Source organism: Ctenocephalides felis, unplaced genomic scaffold (assembly GCF_003426905.1).
Source record: "Ctenocephalides felis isolate EL2017-DRISC unplaced genomic scaffold, ASM342690v1 CF-g0.4_SCAFFOLD_01492, whole genome shotgun sequence".
NCBI classification, from domain to species: Eukaryota; Metazoa; Arthropoda; class Insecta; order Siphonaptera; family Pulicidae; genus Ctenocephalides; species Ctenocephalides felis.
Window position 1 is genome coordinate 51,447,595 of NW_020537646.1, and position 20,530 is coordinate 51,468,124.

The 20,530-nt window shown below is 31.4% G+C and overlaps 2 protein-coding genes across 2 annotated transcripts; one reads left to right on the forward strand and one right to left on the reverse strand.

Annotated features, from left to right (window-relative positions):
* Positions 1–4,220: 4,220 nt before the first annotated feature.
* Positions 4,221–11,481, forward strand: LOC113371363. Its single transcript, XM_026611992.1, has 5 exons — positions 4,221–4,403; positions 6,231–6,299; positions 6,382–6,655; positions 8,480–8,599; positions 9,455–11,481. Exons 1-5 carry the CDS (start codon positions 4,221–4,223, stop codon positions 11,479–11,481), a joined length of 2,673 nt encoding a protein of 890 aa, XP_026467777.1.
* A 3,061-nt stretch (positions 11,482–14,542) lies between these two features.
* On the reverse strand, positions 14,543–16,211 carry LOC113371364 (circumsporozoite protein-like). Its single transcript, XM_026611993.1, has 3 exons — positions 16,155–16,211; positions 14,837–15,422; positions 14,543–14,781 (listed from the first exon to the last, which is right to left on the reverse strand). The coding sequence occupies exons 1-3, from the start codon at positions 16,209–16,211 to the stop codon at positions 14,543–14,545; spliced, it is 882 nt and encodes a 293-aa protein (XP_026467778.1).
* Positions 16,212–20,530: the final 4,319 nt, after the last annotated feature.

The following is a 20,530-nucleotide window of genomic DNA, read 5'->3' on the forward strand; positions in this document are numbered from 1 at the left end:
GGACCTTATCCTCTCTCTATAGAATACGTTCACGACAGTCTTTTAGAATTTGGATTCTTCTCTATATTTGGGCTCTATGGTTTTAGATATCTTATATACTTGCGGCTCGAACCTTAGGATAATGCTGAAGCCGGTACTATCCGTGAGGTAAGTTATAGTAATAGCATTTTTGCATATCTTTACGTTTTGAAGTTTTTAAATATTTAGGAATACCTTAGAATAAATTGATGTATGTGTGTTTTTAATTCATTCACACTGACAATGAGATCAATTAGGTTCCGATATATACTTAAGCATTTTGTGACGGAATTCTAGCAATTTGCCATAAGAAACAAGCCATGCAGCAGTAGTTAACTACCCGTAGGGTAGTTATAGTAATGGGCCGAAAATCGAAAATAAAAGTTTTTGTGTTTCTCCACGTTTTGAAGGTTTCTAAACATTTACGCATACCTCAGAAAAAATCGATGTTTGTGTGTTTTGTATGTACGCATTTTTTCGTCCACGTTTTCGGGCGTACAGATCAACTGATTGGAAAGGTTCAAAAACATTCGATTTCTATTGATAACGAGATGCGCTGATTAGTTTTTGCAAAGGCAGGTCCAGCCGTTACGGAGATACAGGGTAAACAGTGCAGAAAATACAAATCGAGTTGTTGAGAGTTCGGAATATCCGATTTGATTAACCAAAAAACATACAATTTGTAATGATTAGGAGAAGAGCTGATTAATTTTTGGCAAAGGCAGGTCTGGCCATTTTGAAGATAGAGCTCAATGTGCAAAAAGTGGCAGTTTTTGAGAGGACTGAGCGTCAGATTTGAATGATTTAAAGAGCTTTCTGCTTATTTCATCAAAATAATTGCTTTTGGAAAACAAAAATGTTTCATTTTTTTCAATTTTTTTTTTCAAGAAAAATATTTTTTTTGTATATCGAAAATAATTCAGATTTTAATTTTAATTCTGTTCTAATATACTTTAAACATATAATTTCAACTTTGCAATCAAGTTTATATAATTCTTATAAATATTAGACAATGTATTTATAGTAATCTATTTGAAAACATTTAATATTTCTCGAATATTTCGTTACGATACTGGAAGTTCCAGCTAGTTTTTTTATTATTTATTCGGTAATTAATAAATCAATTATTATATGCGATATGCACTTTAGGATCAAAATAAATTTGGCCACGGGTACAATGGCTGAACTTAAATAAGAATAGTAATGAGGCAGATGATAATTCTACAAACTCTACTCTGACTGCATAAAGTATTGAAAACCTAACCTAATCGCATCTAATGTGCGAAAAAGAATATGATGAGTCTTTTCTTCAATTTTCTTTCAATTCAAAATTTTAAGGGTGATGAACAATTTCTTTGTTTGATCTGCTATGAATTATTGGCTTCGGAGAGTATGAAACCATTACAGTTGAAAACACATCATGAATTAAATGCTTCGAATGTCAATAAAAGAATATTTTGAAAGACTTTTTAAATCTTTAAATAAAGAAAAAAAAATTTAAAAAAATATAACCGTTACAACCATACAACCTTGTTATTACATGCAGAAGTAAGATGGTTGTCTAAAGGTCAAAATTTAAAAAGATTATTAAAAAGACGATATCGAAATATTTTTAACCGAACAAAAATGTGAACTCTATTAATTTGTCGATCTCAACTCTCAACGATCTCAACTTGTCTCTTCAACGTAAAAGATTCAATACATTTACTTAAAATGATAAAATTGAAAGTTTTATCATAAAAATCAATATTTGAAAAACTAGGGCCGAGTGAAAAATTCAAAACTACAAAGACTAGAGCTAAATTTTCCACAATAGCTGATATGGCGTTAAATATACTTTTGTTCTACCACATATTTATGTGAAGTTATTTTTTCATCATTAACCCAGATTAAATTTTAATATCGTTCAGCGCTAAAAAAGATTGAACATTTCACCTTCAACCAGGTTTGTATTGTTATACAATAAAAAAACAGGCACATCCATATCGTTATTTTTTTAAATTATATTTCAATTTGATTGTTAAATAAAAACTAAACTGGAAAATGCACATAACAAGGAAAAGTAAGATTTTAACATGAAGGAACTGAACTGGCTCATAGGTAGATCAACTCTCACTCGAATATAAGCTTCTACTATATAAAATAACTCCATTATGGGCATATGGAATATACTCCATTATGTTCGAAAAATATTAAATGTTTTCAAATAGATTATTACAAATACTGCAACGGGGTTGTGCCAGCTCTTATAATTCAGAGAGCTCAAATCAAGATGCTTAGAATGATCAGCAACGTTCCATGGCATTTGGCCAACAATATGCTACGCAAGAACTTGAAAATTTCCACAGTGGCGGTGGTCATTAACAGCAGATACTCAATTTTTGAATATAAATTGGAAAAATGGCCAAGTGATCTGCCGCAAACAATAACATAATTTTCACTTATAGGGGCAAGTCCCGTAAACCCGGACGGCACTTAGCGTCGGACACTATATTTAGGACGTATTATTTAGGCGAGTATAAATCTTTTTATTTTAAAATATAAGTGAAAGGGGCACGGGGAGCACACAGGTACAGGATCACGCGCCAAGTCTCGCCTGTGATGCACACGGCCACAACGGGAGCAACTCTTTGCTGTTTTAGGCGCAAAATCACGGCGTCATCTAAATATCAATGAAAGTAATTCTAGAATATTTATGCACTTACATTTGAGTGGTACGCAAAGATAAAAGTAGTACTTAATTGTTATCCATAAAATGGTAGAACATTATTAGATCTTTTAAACAATTTTTGTAGGTGCCACCAAATGAACGAAAATGTCTGCTCTTTTAGCACCGGACTCTAAGTTGTCCCTTAAAGCCGGACAGTAAATATATTGATATTTCTTGTAATTTAGATAAGAATTACTTAATTTATTCCAATTATTTAATTTTGTTCTGTATGAGTGCTAGCGGTCATTACATACCCCCATTTTTCGTATTTCCTAGTCAAAGAATGAAAAGCTTATGGTGCATGAATAGTGATTTTTTTTTTTGCATTATCTAAGAATATTCGTCAAAGACACATGTGCAGACATTCCAGAGTGTGGAGATGGCTACATATGTTATTAATGCAGGTTATTTTGAAATGTCCGGTATTAGGTGGCACTGTTTAAAATCATATTTTTTGATACCAAAGTTTGATTGATAGTATTAATTATTTTTAGCAAAGATTGTGGTTTTGTTAATTTAGTTTGATTTCTAACTTTGTTATATAACAAAAATCATAATTTAAAAAAACATTTCGTAAAATATTTTTTGATTATTATAAATAACCTTAGGTGCACGCCACTAGGGGACTTTCCTCTACAGAGAAAAGTGTTGCGCACAAGTAACTTATAATTATTATTTATTATCATCTTCCTATTTTTTCCTCTCTTTTAATTTTCAATGATCGCTTTCAACCTAGAGGTTTTATTTCAAATCTGATTGTTAAAATAAAATGTGAATAAAATATAAATAATTTAATACTTACTACTCAACTATAGTTAAGTGGTAAGTATTTTATAGTCAATACAATTTTATATTTTTTTGTGCAATTTTAAAATGAATTCTAAAACCCATTAAATAAATCATGAAAAATAACAATTTATTTTTCTTTTATATGTGTATGGGGTTCGAAGTCATAAATGGAAGAAATTCGAAATCATAAATGGGGTCGTAAATGAGAAAAATTTGAGAAGTCCTGAACTGCAGGCTGTAGCAATGAAAAATGTTTATACATGAAGAAAATGCTTTATTATAGGCATCTTTAACATCGCTTTTCCCAAATGTTTCAATTATGTAAATCAGTTATGTTTCTTTTAATTAAAAATATGCGAGACGTTTTTATCTATCTTTTAATTAAAGGTAAAATAATTTTATTTATATAAAATAGAATCTATTATGATCGTGCTTTAATCATAAAGAATTTACTCCAGCTCCAGGTTCCAGCAATGCTGTACTATGATATATTGAAAAACAACAGTTCTGACTCGAGATTTTATATTTATGACGTTTTTTTTCGTTGATTCGTATTCGTCGTGGAGATTTGTTCGAGCGGGCATTGTACGATTGACAGCGGTCAGCTTGTTTGACATGCTGAGAACCCGGCCGAGGCGGCCAATACGCGCATACCGGTCAATAATACAAGAAGCAGTAGCTAGATTATCTCAGCGACTCCGTGATGGTTCATATTGATCCCATGAAGATTATGCACGCCGTTCTGATCACCGAACGCTTATTCAGATCATCAGATCACAAGGCCGATTACTCAGATTACTCGATACGGAACACAGAAATGACAGAGCAAGGATCACATCTCATGCATAAGCAACACGATCGTGTTATAATTTATGCATTTGATGCAGTTAATAATAGAAAATTCAGTTGAGAAATTATCCAGTCAGAATTCTACCTTATGATTATGAACCATCATCTCGTAGTTCCTGATTGTTCGGAATTCAAATTTACGCGCCATGAAAGACTTTTGTGGAATGTAGTATGCTACTAATAGAATTTTGGAATTGATAAAATAATGAATATATATTTAACGGCATTTTTGTCGAAATCATTTTTAAGCACTGTTTGTTAGGTAACTAAAACTGAATATTATCAACTTCCCGTAGGGTAAGTTATAGTAATGGGCCGAAAATCGAAAATTAAAATGTTTGGATATGTTCACGTTTTAGAAGTTTCTGAACATTTTGGCATACCTCAGAAAAAAATGGATGTGTGTGTGTGTGTGTGTTTTGTGTGTCCCCACGAACCAAGCGATTTGAATGGTTGAAAAAAAACATTCGATTCCTATTGATAGGGAAATGTGCTGATTAGTTTTTGGCAAAACCAGATCTAGATACGGACCAAAGAGTGTAGAAAATAGAAATACAGTTTTTGAGAGAACGGAGTATCCGAATAGAACGATTCAAAAAACATTCTGCTTTTATTGACGAAACAAAGGCTATTGATATTTTCTAATTTCAAAATTTATCTATTTCATTATTTTTCAAATGATTTATAGATTAGCTGGAAGTTTTACTGATTCTGAGCATAGTCTGATAGTCGTTTGTTTGATATGTGGTATTTGTTGCGATGTGATTGATTTGGTTTTTATAATATAATTGCTAAATATTAAAATGGACCTTTGTGCCCCACCCTACCCTTTATAAAATTTAAATATTTCTTTCGTTATATTTGTTAACGCGTCACTCCCAACCCTGGTATAATTATAATATTTTATTATCTCCATGCAGGATAGCGACAATAAACCCTTTCATTGTTACGCGTCCTGTCGCAAATTCAGTAATCCATTTTTCCTAGAATTTTTATCACCTGTCCCTAACTACATCATCCTATAATCCTTATATTTCCAAGAAATTCGCACTACCTGTATCAAGTTTAAATTCTTCGTATCATGCAATTTATCAACCAATACCTGATCGATTGATAAATGTAATAACCACTGATTGGTTCCAAAATTGTAATGGGGTGTCCTTAACTCCACAAAATGGGCCAATCAGAAAAATATATAAAATTATAAAATCTACATAATTTGGTATCAACTAAAATTTCACTTAGTTAAGATCAGTCGTAAATCAACACTCAAACTATAACATGTAATTCAAACTTCAACTATCTAATCATCTATAAGTCTTAATATTCTTTAAATATATAATAATCAAACAGTTATTCATCATCTTTTATTCATATTATCTTTTCAAACGGTCTGATATAGCCAACAGCTAAGTATATCTGGTCCTTCGGCAAAGTGCAAGTGTTCAATAGAGTTCGGCAGCATCCAGATAGATCACGAACTTCTTAAACACTTTGAACCTATCTAAACAAATACTTTTTTGGCCATCAAAACCGAATGGTCATTTTACTAAACATTTTTTGGTCCAATTCGAACCGGATCAACCAGTGAAAGTGGAACATTAATCTAAAATCTAAAACTTAAAACATAGTGCACAGTGTAATTAGTTAAATCATCATTTAACATAATACATTGCATCGCATAATTAATCTAAAATAATCTAAAATCAAATATTAAAACAACATTCAAACAACAACAATTCAAACAATTAAATCAAACTAACATCAACCTTAACAATAAATCTCAGTGTAAGTGCGGTGTGTATTATCGTGAAACAACAAGAAGCATAATTATAGCACAATAAAGCTGCTGCACATTATCAAGGAAACAACAGCTGAATCCAAATCAGCTCATCAAGAACAACTGAGGACACGGGACGCCGACAACACAAAGGTCAGAGTAATTTTAAGCACTCCTTTTAATTCTATCCCTATACCCATTGTCTATACCTAACGTTTTAAAATTATTGTACTAGATCTGTGTTAATATGGATTCTTTAAAATCTTTGAAAAACAAAAAGAAATTCATGAAATCTCGTTTAACCCAAATTGATAATTTTTGTAAAGGAATAGGAGAAAATGCAAGTAGTGAAACAGATATATCAGAATTTGAACATATTTTAGCGGAGTTAAAGCCCTCTTTGAATACATTTCAGGATCTATTAATCGAAATGGCAAGCATTATTGATGATGATGAGCAAACAAACAAACTAATAGATACTGAAATGTGTGATTTTCATAATACTTATAGTAAATGTGTCTTAACTTTAGAAAGAAATATTAAAAAATTTAAAACAATATCTAGTTCAAGTAGTAGCATCGGTGACAATTCCAATCAAACAAACAATATTAAATTACCAGTAATCAATTTACCTCATTTCGACGGTACTTATCTAAATTGGTTACAATTTTATGATTCATTCAATTCGATTATTCACAACGACCAAAATATTAGCAATTCCCAAAAGTTCTATTATCTAAAATCCTGCCTAAAGGGCGAAGCAGGTAATATAATCGAATCACTACCTGCTACCGCGGACAATTACATCATTGCTTGGGAATTGCTAAAATCGCGGTATGAGAATAAAAAACTTATCGTAAATAACCATATAAAATCATTGTTCAATTATCCGTCCATTCCATCTGAATCGGGCAAAGGCCTCCGGGATCTAATAGACACTTTCAATAAACATCTAAGGTGTTTAAAAGCGCTAGAACAACCTACCCAATATTGGGATCCGTTAATTAACTATTTACTACTTTCAAAAATTGACAAAAAAACCCGTCAAGAATGGGAATTGTCTCTAAATAAAGGCTCGGAACTAGTAACATTTTCAGAACTTACAACATTTCTAAATCAACGCTGTCAAGTATTTGAATCGATTAATCTAAACGAGTCTAGCAATAATAAACATAAAAACATTGTTAGCCTTAGAAACAATATAAAATCATATGCGGTAACAAACAACACGAACTGCATTTTCTGTAATCGTAGCCGACATTCGCCATTTTATTGCGAAACATTTAAAACCTTATCTCCTCAGGTCAGACTTTCCAAAGTGAAAAATTTAAAATTATGCGTAAATTGTCTGCGAAGCAATCATACGGCGCAAGAATGTTTCTCTTCAAATCGATGCAACACATGCAACGCAAGTCATCATACTTTATTACATATCGAAAATGACAAAACACCATCGAATCCAATTCCAACAACGTCGCAAAATGTTTCATTACACAGCGAAAATAATTCTCATCAAATACTCTTGCCCACGGCATTAATAAACATTTTAGATTCTAGAAACAATTGGAGAGTTTGCCGAGTATTACTTGACTCTGGCTCGATGTCTAATTTTATTTCGGAAAAACTGGTTAATGACCTGGGACTAGACAAACAAAATATAAGCATGCAAGTCAGGGGCATCAATCAAAGTTCTTCGGAAATAAAAGAAGAAACAACCGTAACAATAAAATCACGCGTCGCGCATTTTACATCCAAACTATCATGTCTAATTCTGAAAACTATTACATCAAATATTCCAGCAATATCATTCAATTCGAACAAATTTAAATATCCGAAACACGTAAAATTAGCAGATCCCACGTTTAATAAGAGCGATAAGATTGATCTTTTAATAGGTTCCGAACTATTTTGGGAAATTTATTGCGAAGGTAGTATAAAGCTCGACAAAAATCAACCAATATTACATAACACCAGGTTCGGTTGGATAGTTGCTGGGAAATTACCGTTTAATGTACCAAATTCTTTCACTATGTGTAATTATTCTACTAGTTTAGAATCGCAAGTGCAAAGGTTTTGGGAATTAGAGGCTTGTAATAATATACAACACTTCACCGAAGACGAAAAACGTTGCGAACAACACTTTATTGCTAATACGTCTAGGGCAAGCGACGGTCGGTTTATTGTAAAAATCCCGTTCAAAAATAACTTCAAAGATATCGGATGTAGCAAACACATAGCTTTAAAAAGATACATATCACTAGAAAATCGTTTAAAATTCAATAAAGATTTATCAATCGAATATAAACAATTTATGAATGAATATATATCATTAGGTCACATGACCGAGGTTAATGACTTAAATGAACCTTTAACTAACTTTTATTTACCTCATCATGGAATTTTAAAACCACATAGTTTAACGACAAAATTACGAGTAGTTTTCGATGCTTCATGTAAGTCCGATAACGGTCTGTCATTAAATGAACTTCAACTTGTCGGTCCTACCATTCAAAATGACATATTTTCAATAATACTAAGATTTAGACGACATACTTTTGCACTCACCGCTGATATAGAAAAGATGTACAGACAAGTTTTAGTTCATCAAAATGACAGAAAAATGCAACGGATATTCTGGCGGAACGAAGCATGTGAAAAAATAAAAATTTACGAACTTAACACGGTAACCTACGGAACCGCTTCAGCTCCTTTCTTGGCAATTAGGTGCCTAGAACAATTATCAAAAGAAAATATTATTCAATATCCGATTGAAAGCGATATTATTAAAAACGACTTCTATGTCGACGATTTATTAACCGGAGCCAATTCAACAAAGGAATTATTTGCAATTAAACAAAATTTGATAACTATTTTAAATCAAGGCAAATTTAATCTATATAAATTCAATTCAAATAATCACAATCTTCTAAATGATCAGAATCCATGTCTCAATATCGGCGATGAAACAGTTAAAACGCTGGGCATGACATGGAATTCCATATCAGATTGCTTCAAATTTAATACTAGTAGTATCAAAATAAATAAAAATATTAGCAAAAGATCAATTTTAGCCGCAACAGCTCAAATATTCGACCCTATTGGGCTTCTATCGCCTTTTATAATAATACCCAAATTAATTATCCAACAATTATGGCGTTTAAACATATCTTGGGACGAGTCAATACCGTCCGATATAGAAAATAAATGGAAATTATTTTGCAAAGATCTAAAATTTATTGATGATATAAATATCGACCGACATATGTTTTGTAAAGATTATGTAAACATAGAATTGCATGGCTTTGCAGATGCGTCCGAACGAGCTTATGGTGCATGCGTATATATACGATCAGCTAACAAAAATTCAAACTTTAAAATTCAACTCATTACTTCCAAATCTAGAGTAGCACCATTGCGTAACATAACACTGCCGCGACTTGAATTATGTGCAGCGCACTTATTAGCAAATCTTATACAAAAAATCAAAACAGCGTTAAACATCAACTTCGATAGGGAATTTTTTTGGAGCGATTCAACAGTTGCTTTATCATGGATTAAATCTCCATCCTACCGTTGGAAAACATTTGTTGCTAATAGGGTAGCCGATATCCAAACTAACACTGATATCAATAACTGGTTGCATGTTAAATCACAAGACAATCCCGCTGACTTAATATCACGGGGAATTTTCGCGCGCGATTTAATAAATTCTTCATTATGGTGGAACGGTCCATCATGGCTACGATATCCAATAAAAATCGATCAGCATAATAACAACATACCTACAACAGATGAGGAAAGTCGTACTACTACCCTAATTTCCATTATTGACGAAACAAATGAATTATTTAATCGCTATTCATCCATCACTAAACTGATTCGTGTCGTAGCTCATTGTTTACGTTTTTCTAACAATTGCAGACCAAAGAAAAAAGTGATGGTACGCGGACCTTTACAAGTATGTGAACTGAATATTTCGCGTATGCTTTTAATAAAGTTATCTCAAAACGAAGCATTCAAAAAGGACATAAGTAATATAATAAAGAATGGGTCGGTAGATAAAACTTCTAATTTAAAAACGTTTAATCCTTTTCTTGACGAAAACGGAATACTTCGCGTTGGAGGTCGCTTAAAAAACTCAAACATTGGTTATAGCAAGCGTCATCCAATAGTTTTGCCGAAAAAACACATATTAACAACGTTAATTGCGAAATATGAACACTTGAGACTATATCACTGCGGGTCTCAAATGTTGTTAAATACTTTACGCAATAATTATTGGCCAATGGGGGGTAGAAATCTAACTAGAAACATAGTCAAAAATTGCATAACTTGTTTCAAAGTTAAACCAACTTCAATAAACCCATTAATGGGAAACTTACCAACACATCGAATAACCCCTCAAACGCCATTTTCGACATGTGGCGTCGATTACGGAGGTCCCATAATTCTAAGAGATCGCCGTACCAGAGGTTATAAAAAATATAAAGCATATATCTGTTTGTTTGTCTGTTTTGTCACCAAAGCTATTCACATTGAACTAGTATCCGATTTGACTGCGGAGTGTTTTTTAGCAGCTTTGAGACGATTCACTGCACGCCGCGGCAAACCTAGCGATATATTTTCGGACAATGGCACTAACTTCGTAGGTGCAAATTCTGAATTAAACGAATTATCTAAATTTTTACAAAATAAATCTATTAAATCTACCATTACAAACAATCTATCAATTGAGTCTATATCCTGGCATTACATTCCGGCAAATTCTCCTCACTTTGGGGGGCTTTGGGAGGCAGGCATTAAATCATGTAAAGCCCATTTAAAACGCGTTCTTGGCAATGCATGCCTTACGTTCGAAGAATTTTACACAGTATTAACACAGATCGAAGCAATATTAAACTCAAGACCACTATCTCCATTAAGCTCTGATCCCAATGATTACAATCCTTTAACTCCCGGCCATTTTTTAATTGGCAAACCACCCACATCAATCCCAGATCCATGTGTGCTTGAAATTCCGGAGAATAGGCTGTCATGCTATCAGCGTCTTCAGAGACTGACGCAACACTTTTGGAAGCGGTGGTACAAAGAATATATATCGGAACTACAAGTGAGAACAAAATGGCACAAATATTCATCAGAACTCATTAAAGTCGGTAATATGGTACTATTACGCGATGAAAATTTACCACCACTACGGTGGCGATTGGGTCGAATCATAACACTACATCCCGGAGAAGACGGCATCGTGCGAGTGATAACAGTGAAAACAAACAATAATTTAGTGAAACGTGCAGTATCAAGAATCTGTGTCTTACCAATTGACGATAAATAATTTGAAACAATAAAACAAACAAAGTGTTGTGAAGTGTAAATTATTAACAATCATTTGAAACATTTAGACAATTAAAAACCTTTAGTTAAGTGTCAATAATCAACAATCAATTTGAACATTTGGACAATTTTAAAGACTCTAGTAAAGTGTCCGTGAATAAGCTAACATTATATCCATAATCATTATCATTCATTAATCAATCTATTATCAATATTATCATCAAATGTCATGTGCTATCTATAAACTTTCAAAACATTAACATTAACAAACTAGGATTAAGCAACGTTAAAAAAATATTCATAATTAATTCCTCATAATTTTTTAAGTCCGGGGGCATGTTAACGCGTCACTCCCAACCCTGGTATAATTATAATATTTTATTATCTCCATGCAGGATAGCGACAATAAACCCTTTCATTGTTACGCGTCCTGTCGCAAATTCAGTAATCCATTTTTCCTAGAATTTTTATCACCTGTCCCTAACTACATCATCCTATAATCCTTATATTTCCAAGAAATTCGCACTACCTGTATCAAGTTTAAATTCTTCGTATCATGCAATTTATCAACCAATACCTGATCGATTGATAAATGTAATAACCACTGATTGGTTCCAAAATTGTAATGGGGTGTCCTTAACTCCACAAAATGGGCCAATCAGAAAAATATATAAAATTATAAAATCTACATAATTTGGTATCAACTAAAATTTCACTTAGTTAAGATCAGTCGTAAATCAACACTCAAAACTATAACATGTAATTCAAACTTCAACTATCTAATCATCTATAAGTCTTAATATTCTTTAAATATATAATAATCAAACAGTTATTCATCATCTTTTATTCATATTATCTTTTCAAACGGTCTGATATAGCCAACAGCTAAGTATATCTGGTCCTTCGGCAAAGTGCAAGTGTTCAATAGAGTTCGGCAGCATCCAGATAGATCACGAACTTCTTAAACACTTTGAACCTATCTAAACAAATACTTTTTTGGCCATCAAAACCGAATGGTCATTTTACTAAACAATATTCAATGTATAATTATTTGATAAAATTAGTGGGAAGTATAATGTTTGTTATTTTTAAGTGCTAATTATTGGTTGTATGTCGCGTGTGCAGTGATATTTTTTAAACGCTAAATTATGATTTGAATCGAACTCAAATCGGACTTTCTTCGTTGCTTTGCTTTTCGAATGTATTATTATAGGGTAGGGCGGGACACAAAGGTTCATTTTGATTTTGAACAATTGTATTGTGAAAACCAAACCAATTCCAACACAACAAATAACGCATATCAAACGAATAACTTAAAATAAGACACTAGACCTGTTTGCCCCCTAGCCATCTCAATGTACCACGCCTGTGGGGTAAAAAAGGCCAGGTTACAAATTTTTGAAAAATAGGGATTTTTACTGAACATAGTCAGACAGTTCGTTTGATATGCGTTATTTATTGTGTTGTAATTGGTTTGGTTTTCACAATTCAATTGTACAAAATCAAAATGAACCTTTGTGCCCTGCCCTACTCTATAATACATTCGAAAAACAAAACAACGAAGAATGTCTGATTCGAGTTCGATACAAACCATAATTAAGCGTTTAAAAAACATCACTGCACACGCGACATACAGCCATTAATTAGCACTTAAAAATAACATAAGCATCATACTTTCCACTAATTTTATCAAATAATTATACATTGAATATGACGAAAGAAATATTTAAATTTGATATAGGGTAGGGTAACAATAAAATCTGCGAAAACCAATTATTTCTTAAATACAAAAAAGCCATTTGAATGAGTAAATCACAATTTCAAGAATATAATAATCCAAGACTGCGGTTAATATTTCGTTCATCGTTTCATCGCCACAAATCCGAATATAGGTTTGATATGGCGGCGCTCTGACATTTGTTCTCCCTCGATATTTTAGACGGCATGCGCTAAGAGCTAAGTGCTTCACAGAATCAGGAATTTTACGAGAGAGGAAAAAAAGGAGTCGACAACGAACTACTAGAAATATGTAACGAAATGTAGACACATCATATTTCACAGTGGCAGGCGACCTTAACATATACGATCATCGCTAAATGTACAGAAACCTTTTGTATCCTATTCAGCCCGATGGCGAACACGATTTTAAATGGAATATTTATGTGCTTAGTATTTCAGAATCGTGCTCGACATATATCATCTTAACTTACGATACCTACATGCTAGAGCAGCATCAATGAAACTTGAAAACAGCCGCTACGAATAGTATTTACTGTGATTACGCTTGAAAGTCATCGTTGTTTATTGTATCCTAGCTGTAAACACTGAAATTAAATGCTTTGTTTCTCCTTTTGAAGTTTAGATAAATGCTAATTAAGAATTAAAGTTAATTATTGTAAATGCATCATAATTGTTATTGGAACTGGCAGTTATGAATAAAACTTGAATACAAACAGTGAGACAAACACTTTAGAACGATGATCTTAAAGGAACTAAATATTTAAATCATTTGAATAATTTATTAATTTACAATAAAATATTTCTTTATATTATACACAGACAAAATTATACAAATATTAATAATACTTTGGAAATATTACAATAATTATTTACAATTCATTGTCATCATCATTAATAACATTTTATTCTAATTTTTACTGCATTTTGCATTATTTTATATTAAAAGAAATTAATCGTTAAGTTGCTTTTTAGATAGTTGTTTCATGTACATTGCAAATAAAGCTAGGTTAGTCAAATTGCTTAACTATTTTTGCAGAAAAGTAGAGCCGATGACCTTAACCTACCAATCATATTCTATTCATATTGCTAATTGATATTATAATTTTCGTGCGAAATCGCCATCTTACGATTAAAAAAAATAATACAATTTTAATCAATCAATTAAATGATTTTTAATCGTTATTTAATGTATTAAATCAATTAGCTTGTACCAGAATGAATTTTTGTTTAGCAAAACTATGCTGAAAACAAAAATTATATTAAAAGATTTTGTTTCTTACTTACAGAATTCATAAACATTTTAAATAAATATTTAAATATTATTATTTTCCAATATTTTGTGGGATTTGTATTTGATTTCCACCATTATTGTTAGGATTTGGTGGACCTTGACCATTATTTGGCAGATATCCATTATTGACATTTGGTAGACCTGCGTTTGGTCGATTTGGTTGCGTGCTTGGCAGCCCTTGATTTATATTTGGGTTCTCCTGTATTGGAACTTGATTTCCATTCCATTGAGGGTAATTATTTGGCTTTACTTCTCCTGGATCGTTATTACCTTGAAATAGTTTATATGAAATTTTGAATTCAATTGCCATTTTTTCTATATTTACCTTGTGTTGGATTCGAGTTAGGTGCAGTAGAAAAGGTATTAGCATTTTGATTCGAGCCCTGATTTGGATTTGCTTGAGCATTTGGATACCATTGATTATGTGGATTTTGGTAAGGTCCAGGTTTTTTATGTGAATTTGCATTCTGATTAGGAGCTGCGTCCTGATGTTGATTTGGATTCTGATATATATTTGGATTCTGATACGGTCCCGTGTTTTGATAAGGACCTGGATTTTGATACATTCCTGGATTTTGATACATTCCTGGATTTTGATACATTCCTGGATTTTGATACTGATTTGGGTTTTGATAAGGATTTGAGTTCGAGTATGGAGAAGGGTTTTGGTACGGATTTTGATGTGGATAGGTCACTTGATTTTGATTTGGATTAAGGTATTGATTACCATTCTGTGTATTTCCTTGATTTGGATTGTCAGTGCTAGGATTTGTAGGATGTTTCAGTTTATGTCTAGGCCTTAAGAAACTTGGAAACCATGCCAATGGATTGAATAAATTGTCTTCATCATACTCATCGAAAAACCACCTACGTACGCGTTTACCATCTCTGTTTCGTGGATCTCTATGGAGCTTTAAAATTAAACCGTATTTAGCAAATGAAAAAAAAAATGAATAGATTTATAAACGAGTACTTAAAAATATTTCTATTATTATAGCCAAACTTTGGAACAAAAAGATAGTTAAATGCTTAAAAGTTAATATAAATAACGATTCAAGTTTCATTCCTCCCTTGAATTTTGGATACGAAATAGTTGTTAAGTAATCTTGAATCAACCTAATTACTCCATTGATGATTGTTGTAAAGGTTTTTTTTTGATTTCAAAAATTTGTTGATATTTATTTAGTGGAAGAAAAATTAGGGCATAAAAAATCAATGTATATTTTGAGCCCCCTTTCAAATAATTTTAATAAATACGTGATATAATATAGCAATTTATAGCTCGGGTTTTGACTGTGATGTGCTTTCAAAATTTTGAAACTTTGGATGAAATAGTATAAAACATATAACTTAAAATCGCGATCAATGCATTTGATGTATATACGATATTGTTGTCAATATGTATTGCTAAACGATGTGTTTAATGCATAGACCTTATAACTACATAGTATAAGGTCTATAGTTTAACATATTAAATGAAATTAAACTTTTCTGCGTAATTAACATAATTGGATGAAATATCCTTCGAAGGAATGAAATATACTATGTATCCACATTAACTAAAACATTTTATTAATACTTAAATTTTTGTGAAAACATATGATTATGAATTTTGACTGCACACTTGAATACATTTTACTCACATTTTCACTATTTGTGAAGTTCAGCAATAAGCACAAAACCACAATTTTAACGAACATTGCAATACTTTTGAAGTAAGTCTTAATTTTTCATAGAATTTAAAGCAACTGATGAAAGAACATAATGATTATCAAAGAAAAAATATTTGTAGTTCATTACAGCATACTAAGAAATATTTGAACAATTGGTTTTCTTAAATTATACGAAATATGCTTGGTTCATTTACGCATTGATCTTATTGTAAGTGTTTTTGTTAGACAAATATGTGAAAGATAAAATGTGAATCAAATGCTTATTGTATTTGAAAATGTCTTTCATATTTATGTCGTACATATTTATTTTTATAATAAACATGGCTAACACATAAATTCATTTTAAGAAAAATGTTGATGATTTTTATAAAAATATATTTGTTAATGTCAAAATTTGTTCATTTATGTATATTATATATATAGCATATTCGAGGAGTAAAACATTTTAGCTATTGTACAAGATGACAATGAAGTTCTTTATTTAAGAATTTATATAATATTGTTTATTGGTAATATGATTACACTATTAATACAAACAATTATTAATATCAACCACCATACTAATATTTTAAAATAATAAACTAATTACTACCATACTTCAAATATGATATGATTGATTCGAGATAACTGAAGCGTGAAACATAAATTCAGTCAGCAAATTGTCTAAATTTCTTGAGAAAGCTGCGTCAAATTAGTGGTGACATATCTTGTAGTTGATTGGATTAAAGAATTATTGTTTGTTAAATTTATTTTTATTTTATCATCTACAAAATTAATCAATGTTCAATATTCCTCCGAGTGAAACCAGACATTGAAATCTCCAGCAAGATATGTAGTGATATCTTATTGTAATTAGTATTTAATAAACTTGATAGCGTGAGAAGGATCGCTATCCTGCGATAGCGCCTTCATGGATGTTATGTTACATTTTGTAGTAAATCATTGCAGATTCTTTTTTTGAGACGCTTTGGTGGTAAAGGCTTGAGCAGATCTATCTATCTAATCGATATAGTTTTATACTTACTTTACTCATATAAGGTAACACAGTAATCTTTTAATATCAATTTTTTACGTGTATATACTTGGCACCGCGATGGTGGAAATTGGCAAAACTGATATGACCTGATTTTTTGACGATTTTTTTGCTGTCGATTGGTGCAAACTAAAATTTTTTTGCTCTTTCCGTTCTCGAGATAAATGGGTGGGGCCAAATTCGGTGCTAACTATATATATAGTCAGCACCGACCCCTTTGAAAATGCAAAAAAATTAAAATTTCTTTTTACTATCGTTATCAGTGATTTTTTTGCTGTCGAATGATGCAATTAATTTTTGGAAAAGTTTTGCCCATCATAGATTTTCACGCATAGGAAAATTCCCATTTTTGCCAATTTAAAAAAATTGACAAATTTGAAAATGCCCAATTTTTTTGCTCGCTTACTTAAATATAAAACAAAAAAAATTTTTTTCAAAAAATTAATTTTTTCACCCCTTTTCAGAAGGGTTGCCAATTTTTTGGGGTGTCCACAGGTCACTTTTTCAAAAATTTAAAAATTGTTTCGGAATCTGTGATTTTTTTGCTCTGCGATACAAAAAAGAAAGATTCAAAAAAATAAATTTTAATTTTGATTTTTTTCGTAGCATAAAAACGAATAGTTTGCGTCCATAAGTACTACGTAGTATACGATGCTTTTCAATTTATTTACTTACCCCCAAAACAGACTTAATGAATCAATTAGTCAACAATATTTCAGTAATTTCAGTAAATAAATAATGCGTCTTTGGCCACCCGCCGCCGAGAGACTCTACGGCGTAGAGGTCTCTACGCACTGGGTCTCTCGATGATGAGCGAGTGAGAAGGCTATACGCCATTGTGCGAGTGAGACGGCTATATATATGCACCGCGATTCCTGTTACATTTTAACAAATTTATATAAAAATTGTATGAAACTATTAATTCCTGTCGAGCATATATTTTTGTAAAGGTATTGTTGATGATTTTGTTGGAAAAAAATAAGCATATTTAAAGCGGATTGCAATTCGTTTTCATACAACAAAAAAAATCAAAATTAAAACTTATTTTTTTTAATTTTTCTTTTTTGTATCGCAGAGCAAAAAAATCACAGATTCCGAAACAATTTTTAAATTTTTGAAAAAGTGACCTGTGGACACCCCAAAAAATTGGCAACCCCTCTGAAAAGGGGTGAAAAAAATAATTTTTTTGAAAAAATTTTTTTTGTTTTATATTTAAGTAAGCGAGCAAAAAAATTAGGCATTTTCAAATTTGTCAATTTTTTTAAATTGGCAAAAATGGGAATTTTCCTATGCGTGAAAATCTATGATGGGCAAAACTTTTCCAAAAATTAATTGCATCATTCGACAGCAAAAAAATCACTGATAACGATAGTAAAAAGAAATTTTAATTTTTTTGCATTTTTAAAGGGGTCGGTGCTGACTATATATATAGTTAGCACCGAATTTGGCCCCACCCATTTATCTCGAGAACGGAAAGAGCAAAAAAATTTTAGTTTGCACCAATCGATAGCAAAAAAATCGTCAAAAAATCAGGTCATATCAGTTTTGCCAATTTCCACCATCGCGGTGCCAAGTATATACACGTCAATTTTTTTATTATTTATCCAAAAGTACACCTTTGTAATACTTTATCTTGAAGATCATGGAAATGAGCTTAATGTTTTGGCTCTGCGACAAGTAGTTCAATTTAAAATATTCATCAAAATTTGGAAACATGACTATATTTTTTGACTTTTATTAAAATTACAGCTTTCGTCGACGTTTTCTCAGAAACTGCTGAATCGATTTCATAAGTTCAAAAACCATTCGATGTAACTCAATAAAATAAAGACTATCTTTCTCAGTTTTGTGTGATGATCGACTGAGTCGTTTCTTTGTAAGTAAGTAAGCAGTACATGATATATGTAATCGTATCAGTATTTTATATTTTATAGTAGGTATTTGATATTTCACAAAATAATTCATAGTTTCTAAATATCTAAATCTCAATTTCGGTTGATAAAGTCAATTATAATACATTTCGGAAAGCTTATGCAACTTGCTTTAAGGCAAAATGCCACTTTCAACTAGTTTATTTATTGTGCAATAACTCCAGTTATTTATTTGAAAAATTCACAGATTGTGAATATTTTTTGTGTTTTTGGCATGAACTATATTGCTATCAAAATTAAAAGTGCGCATTAAAGTTAAGATCAATTAAGCAAAAGTAATAGTACAAAATTTTAAATATTGGATTTGAGACAAGAGAATTAATATGAAATACGAAGAAGGTGATTTTAATTGTAATATAAGATTTCCATATACATTTACTTTTCTTAGTGACAAAACAATGGTAAATCAAAATCAAAGAATGGATCGTCATAAGTTATTTGTGATAGTGTGACAAGAAAATTGACAGTTTTTGATTATTGCTCAAAGAATTTATTGTTCACTTAAGTTAAAAGAATTTCAAATTTAAAATCTATGGTGTACAACATTTTTTTAGTGAGCATTTATTATTCAAGTTTTTACTTTTATCACTGCAAGTATTGCCCAATAATTTTGCAACTTATGAAATATCGGTAACAACATTTTTATAATTATAGTATTAAATATATTATGTCAATATTTTACAATATTTGATTTTTAAATATACATAATTATCTTATAGTAATGTAGGTACCTAATTTCTTATTATTTTTGTTCATCAGGAATAATTGATTCTATAGCTGTTGATTCTAATGGAGTTGTTTCAAGTTCCTGATTTAATGGAATTATATCCTGTTCTTGTTGTATATTAGATGGTATATCAATGGGCGATTCGATAGGGATGACTGGATTTGCTGGTTCTTCAACTGGAATATTAAATTCTTGATCTGAAGTTGGTTTGTTTTCTCCTACAATCGGTACTTGTTCAGCAACACTTTGTTGTTGACTCGGTTGCAGTAACAATTCCTCTTGAGGTGGTTGGAAGAGGTTATCAACTGTATATTGTAATTCATTGGGTGCATTGGCTTCAATAGGTAGATTATTCTGCGGTTCGAAATTTTGATTAGGGCTATTTGTTATTTGGTTAGGTATATTTGAATTTGATTGTTGCGAGTCTTGATAAGCGACCATTGGATCCCAGTTTTGAGGTGATTGGTTTTGACTTTGCATAAATTCATTTAAATTGCCTATTTGTGGATTAGATTCATAATATGGATCCCAATTTCCTACTTGGTATGGTTGTTCCCAAGAATTGCCTATATTATCATTAACTGGATAATCTTGGTTTGGATTAAATGAAGGGTTAATATTATCCTGATATATTGGGTATGCCGTAGTCGGATTA